The sequence below is a fragment of the Terrapene carolina genome, unplaced genomic scaffold, assembly GCF_002925995.2.
Source record: "Terrapene carolina triunguis isolate 2854851 unplaced genomic scaffold, T_m_triunguis-2.0 Scaffold68, whole genome shotgun sequence".
Classification (NCBI taxonomy): domain Eukaryota; kingdom Metazoa; phylum Chordata; order Testudines; family Emydidae; genus Terrapene; species Terrapene triunguis.
The window spans coordinates 6,753,029-6,759,774 of NW_020664419.1; the positions used below are offsets into that span (position 1 = coordinate 6,753,029).

Consider the following 6,746-nt stretch of genomic DNA (forward strand, 5'->3'; position numbering starts at 1 on the left):
CCGCTAGGCTGCTTGTGTCTGTGAAGAAAGACCGCAGTGTCACTATCACCATGGACACGGAAATGTCCTTCATGGTTTTGCTTCACCGCGTGTGGAAGAATCACCCGGTCAACGTTGATTTCTTAGGGATCTACATTCCCCCTACAAACCGATTCTCACCCAGCGCACATGGGCTGATAGGTAAAGACCTGTGGTCAGGTGGCAGGAGGAGGGATCTGATTCTATTGGTTTTAGCTAGAACTCTGTGTGCTGGGGAAGAAGGAAATCATCAACGAGAGGAGAAAAAAATCCCGTATCTAGAATAGTGTTGTTTAACTTTCTATCAAAATAATTAATTGGCTTTCCCATGAGAAATCCTCCTTTAGGACCTGAATGGTTCTTAAGCTGACAACATTCAAACACTGGGCCAAATCCTCCACTGGTGTAAGTGGGGGTAGCGCCATTAAAGTCAATGGAGCTACGCTGATTTACAGGAGCAGAGGATTGGCCCCCTGTATTTTAGGGCCAAATTCTGCCCTCATTTATGCCAAGACCAGCAGTGTGGTCAGCAGGTGGCCTTTCATATCTACTTGACTTCCAGAGCTCAACGCTCAGTTTTATGATAGTGCATCAATAGTCGCAGGGCATGTAATAAGATAAGGCCCCTTCCCCAAAGACGTTATGATCTGAACCGAGGACAGAAAAAAGGAAAGTAATAGAGCAGTTAGGTATGTTAGCTCCAAGGTGATTTAATTATTTACTTGCTGCCACTTCATCGGAGACACCATAGAAGGTGTGACCAAGTCAGTGGATAGACTTAGCCATTAAGACAAACCTTTCTTTGTACATCAGTGAACGGTCACAACCCCAATTCGGTGCTTCTGTGCGACTATGCGACTCACCAAACCCAGCACGAAGCGTGTGGAAACCAAAGAGGAATCATTCTCGGTCCCCAGAGTTCAACTGTGGAATGAATGTATAGAATAAGCCAGGCTGATCTGGAGTCTGACCACTTGCAGGGCATCTGCTCTGCGACCAAGGCTCCCCATCGCAGCCAATTGGTGAGGGGAGAGGAGCAGAAGAAAGAATTAATGACCTCCCCCCCCACACACACACACGCCTCACATCTATGTTTTTCCCCAGCAGAGTCCCCTCTCTCAGGGAAGGGGGAAGAGCAGAAGACTCCTGATATCTCCTGGAGATCTTGCCCTCTGCAAATCTAATTTACCTGACAACCATTTTCATACCACAGTAAAGGGGGATACCCTGAGATGGAAGGGTTCTTTCCTGTGCAGGTCACCTTTAAAAACAAAACAAAACAAAAACACCCTCATCACCCTTTTTAAAATTCAGAAATCCCTAGGAAAGTTCCACAGCAGAACAGAACTAGTCAGCAGGAGCTTGCCTTACTGATCTTCCCAGCCCTGCTCTGCTTAAGCAGAATCAGTCAGCTGACCCTAAAGCAGAGCACCTGTCTCCACAATGTGGAAGGTCCCAGCGCATTACAAAGCCCAATTTGCATGCTTGGGATTGTTGATTTTTAAAATGTGCTACACGACGGCTTAAAATGTGATGGCTGAAGGCCGTGACATGCGAGCAGTTTTAACCTTCTCTTTGGCCAGGCCAATTCATGTCTGAACCAGAAGTGCATATCTACAATGAAAGACCTGGTCAGGATCCAGAGAAACCAGAAGCAACCATGGAAGTGAAAGGACACAAACTTACTGTCACCAGGTAGGAATTCTGAGCAAACTCAGCCAAGAAAAAGATCAGGCCCTAAAATGTTTGGTAACCTCCCTTCTGAATGTAGTCGATGAAAATATCTCTAATTACATAGTCATTCTCTAACAGTGACTTCTTAGCTCTGTGTTCCCCCCCCCCAATTTCTTCTGCTTACAAGTAAAGCATGTTTTTTTTCCTGTCAGCACAGCAGATCCAACACAGCACTGAAAGTCAAGCTGGGTTCTTTCCTGTTTGTGTATCACCACTAGTAATAAAAAAACCACTGACTAAATTCTGCCCTTCGTTACAACTATGGAACCCCCATTGCCTATGTCCTCCAAAGTCTTGGTTGGGCAGTCAGCTACATGGTGTACTCTCTGCACTAGGGGGTCCATGGAAACCCCTCTGTGTTGCTGCAGATACATGGCTGTGCCAGGATGTGCTGGTTGGGAGCCAAGGAGCAGCTACTCTGTGCAGTGGATTTCACCCTGAATATTAGTTCAGAAAGTAATGCTGGTCTCAGGAGGAGATTAGCGCGGTGGGAGAGCTAATGGCAACATGACTCCTCCGTGGACTGAATTGCAAGTAGGGAGGCCAGGGACTTCTGAACAGTAAGAGTAGAGCAGGATTTCCTTATGAATCTGCTGCTTTTAGGCTACGCCAACTCAGCAGGAAACCTCTGCCCGGCTTCTAGGAGGAAGTTTGTCTGGCACAAACTTACACACATTGCAAAGCCTGTCAGTTATATCCTTTACCTTCCCCGGGGAAACAAGACCGTAGCATGCCTCTTCAGGAGTCAGAAATACCTACAGTTCTCCCAATTAGTACAGCTTTATACCTCGCTTGCAAGTGAGAATAAATGTGCTCTGAACAAAGTATCCCAAATCCAGCAAAGAATGCAAAATGGAACACAGTCCCTACAGAGCAGGAACGTGCAACAAAGGGCCAGATCCTAGGAGATCCAACACCACATGGAAATCCACTGGCTATGCCCCTACTGTTACCATCCTAGGCAGTTGGATGCGGAGATCTCCGCCTCATACTGGTGATGGCAGAGTTGTCCTATGCAGCAGACACACAACTTTCAGCCCTAGCTTATTCATTTAGGGCCCAGTTGTGCCAACCTTATTTGTTATAATCAGCGGGACTGTGGGTGTAGTAAAGTACTATTCAATGTGCTCCAAGGTGGCACAACTGAGTCCTTACTCCACTGTCAAAGATACGGACTTCACCTACTGGCAGAACACACCTGGCCAGTTGGCTTCCTACATTCTTCCTGCTCTTGCCACTCAATGGTTCTGAAGCTTTGTTAGCAGCACATACATTGCACTGGGGTTTGAAGCTTATTTTTCATGAGAATGAAACATAAAAGGACAGCAAGGACTCTCTCCATGTAGCATAGAGCAGGGGGGGGCAAATATGGAAATCCTGCTCTGTAGGATCCTTCAGGTTGAGTATCTTCCAGCCAGAGCCAGCATAGACAGTGCTCCTCTGCACAGATGGTCTATATCGTCAGGACCTGATTCTGACACTCATGTAGTATCATACTCCACAAATAGTCCCTCCGGAGTCAATGGAGCTACTTGTGGAGAGAGGTATTACCTAATGTAAGGATGTCGGACTCTGGCTGTCAGTGAGCAGCATGGCTTACTGCAGCTTCGCTTCCAAAAGCCACAGTTCATTTGATTTTTCTCACTATTCTTTTAAGTGGGTGAGGTGGCATCAAACATCTGCTGCCTCCATGCTCAGCCCCAAATGGCAGCTGAAATGCATCCCCCACGGAGGCAGGTACAATCACACAGCTTTGGTTACTACAGCTTGCAGTTTGGTTTGTGTTATGCTTTTATGGAGGTAGGAATCTTCTATCATTCAAGTGGAGAGGCCGGATGCTCAGCCCTAGGCGCACGCAGGCAGCGCCTGCTAAAGTCAGACTATTGATGTTCAGGCCCTATTGCTGCATTACCTTTTCTACGTGTACCATCACCACCCATCGTCTTTGTTGCTCTCTTTATTGCAGTGGGTTGCAGAAGGACTACAGGACAGACCAAGTGTTTGGAACCAATGTGCACTGCTGGTTTGTCCACAACAGTGGGAAGGGTTTCATTGATGGCCACTATAAAGATTATCTTGTTCCCCACCTGTACAGCTTTCTGAAGAACCCCTGAACGGCTACAGGCTCAAGCAATTTGTAAAGAAAAAAAAATCCCCCCTCCCCCAGACAAATAGTCAGACTCCTTGGTATTGTCAGTGTAACAAAGCAGGCGAATGTAATGAAAGGTGGCTAGCAGGTATCTAACTTAAGGGGCCATTGCTCCATGAAAGAGTGTTTCAAAGTGAAGTACGATGTGGTAAAACACAGCAGGTAGCTTTTCTGTATGTAATGAATATAAACATGTTTAAAAGCTTATTATAATAAAGCCACTTGTTGGAATCGAGTATTGTCTCCTCCCTGCAATGTCTGATTTGGGTTGCTATCACTCGATTGAATATTTCGACTAAAAGATTTTTCAGAAGGCTTGTAAAAGTGACGCAAAGGTATTCTCTTTCTCGTAGTTTATGGCAATCAAATACAGAACAATATTTAGTGCTCACATATCCCTTCACATCAGCTAAACGCCGCAGACTAGCTAATGTAGCCACCATTAAAGAATTATATGTCCATATCAATTTTCATACCACTTACACAAGAATATAAATCAGGTAACTGAGGGAGAAGGTTGCGCTCCGACTACAGAAAATCACCAGCACAGAAAGTGTCACTTCCATCAATGGGATTTCTATCACCATAGTCATCCTTTCCATTTAACTGAAGCACAGCCATTTCTAAACGTGCTTCCTGACTAAAGAAATAAACTACTCATGGGCAACGGAATTGGGCTAGGCTTTCAACATGGAAACAGATGCATCATACAAGTCAGCGTAGGCAATACCAATTTTATTTAATGCATACAAAATAGAGGAACTACAGAAACAAACCTAAATTCACACATGCTCTGCAATATTAACCAATTAAAATTCACAGTGAAGATGTCAGTCATGTTGCACAGAAATATAAACTGGACTTCTGGAAGGAATCAAGGGGAGTTCCCAACACAAAAGAGAAATGCCACAATTCAGTAAATGGAAATACTGTAACAGCATCAAGTGTTTCAAAAGCCAGCTTTGAAAATCCTCTTAAATATGTAGATTATTATTCAGTAAATGTGAGAGTCCAGCTTCAAAACGGAGGAGTGGACCATTTGGGCTCGAGGAATGAGGGTAGGGAACCCTAGATTTTTTTTTTAAATGGGTACCCAAAGTTAGGTTCCTGAATTGGTATTTAAGCACCTAAATAGATAACCTGATCGACAAAAGTGCTGAGCCTGCACTAGCTTCCATCGAGGTTAATGAGATAGCTCAGTGCTTTTGAAATCAGTTCACATAATTCTTCCCTCCACCTCTGCCCAGTCTTGGCCAGGTTCTCTTGAAATTATTCCTTGCTTTACTCCACTCTAACATGTGGCCTTGAGCAAGTCATTTTTCTTTCTGTACTTTAGCTTCCTCTGTCTCTAAAACATGGATGCCACCACCTGTCTAGCTCTCCGCCATGCTGGGAGGAATCAAGAGTTTTGAACAAGTGGGAAGTATCGTTTTATGTAAAACTTTCTTAAAACAAACTCAGCTGCAAGAGATTGTTTTTAAAGCCACTTTTTGTTACTTTGCTGAGGTGATGCACTTTGCTCTGCAGTGCATCACCTCTATTCCTGGAGTCAAAAGGAGCCATTTTATCTGCAATTGAAATGCTATCTCAGAAACAATTCATTGCAGTGGATGTATGAAAAATCCTGCAATCTACTATTTCACCGGTAGGGGTCCCCTTGAGACCACAAATTCAACAGCATGCAAGACAGTGAGTGCGGCCTCTTATTACTAACATGGTGACCTGAACTTTCAGCTTGCTCAGATCAGCACAGCATCCTGCACTGTCTAACCATTAGACTAGAGGAAGAAGGAGATTTGCTTGTTAATCAAGAACACCACAGTCAGATCTTTTCAAGGAAACTCACTCAGCCTAAAACTACTGAGGCAAGAAAGAGCAGAAGGTTAGAGATTTTTATTTTTTTTTAATCAAGACGAACACTGGATTCTCCAGCCAACCTACCCCAAACCCTGCTGAACACTGTCCCCAGTGTTCTCCGCTAAAAACTAAGACTCTCTCAGAGGTGAGCCCTGGCAGCCTCTAACCCCCCAGAATATGCTACCAGCAGCAGCTCCAGCACAAGCCAAGAAGAATCCAGTACTACTCCATCCCTCTCCAAACGAATGAGATGTGCTCTGGGCACCAGCCCCCCTCATTTTCCTGTCTATAACATCATTAGGAAACAGATTGCTGCTCTACTTCCTATTATCCCCCCACTGCATCCCCATCCTTCTGCCCAGCCACATTCACACCTTTACCTCTTCACCTCCATCCTCTCACCCAATTACCCAGCCTCTCCCCAGCCCCAAAACCTCCCCTCCAGCCTGAGCCAAACTCATGTAAATGTCTCCCTCCCTCCTGTCCACCACCTCTTACATCTCTCCCTCTGGTATCCCCAGTCACTTCAATGATTCAGCTCCATCAAGTTATGACAAAACAAAGCCATGTAACTATTACCAGTTACCCTCGTCCACCCTCCCCGTTCACCCCCTATTGCTTGTCTCCCTCCCTTCTTGTCTTCAGTTGATTTTAAACTTCCAGTTAGGGGCTGCATCTTCCTAGGTCTGTACAGCGCCTGGCACAACAGAGCCTCTGTCTTGATTAGGTGCTACAGAAGAACTACTACTAAGAGAAGATCAGCACTGACTCAAGTGCAACTAAAAACCCAATTGTGTCCAATCGTGGGATTTGCTCTCCATAATTATTTTAGCTGAGGTCAAGATAATTTCTACATCATGTTCCAAGAACACATGAGATTTAATCAGAGGCATATCAGCCCAAATGTAATGTTTCATCCTCTTCCCATGGTGGTTTATGCATTTTAGTTATTTCAACAAATAAAGCAAGACATGCATCTGGACTCTTG

General features: G+C 44.9%; 1 protein-coding gene across 1 annotated transcript in view; it reads left to right on the forward strand.

Moving 5' to 3' along the window:
* The window catches only part of ITIH2 (inter-alpha-trypsin inhibitor heavy chain 2), a 40,767-nt gene extending 36,631 nt beyond the window's left edge, over positions 1-4,136 (forward strand). The window contains exons 19-21 of the mRNA XM_024202151.3: positions 8-180; positions 1,602-1,713; positions 3,719-4,136. Of these exons, the coding sequence (XP_024057919.2) occupies positions 8-180; positions 1,602-1,713; positions 3,719-3,866 (433 nt within the window). The 3' untranslated portion in view covers positions 3,867-4,136. The remainder of the gene's footprint in view (positions 1-7; positions 181-1,601; positions 1,714-3,718) is intronic.
* The last annotated feature ends 2,610 nt before the right edge of the window (positions 4,137-6,746 follow it).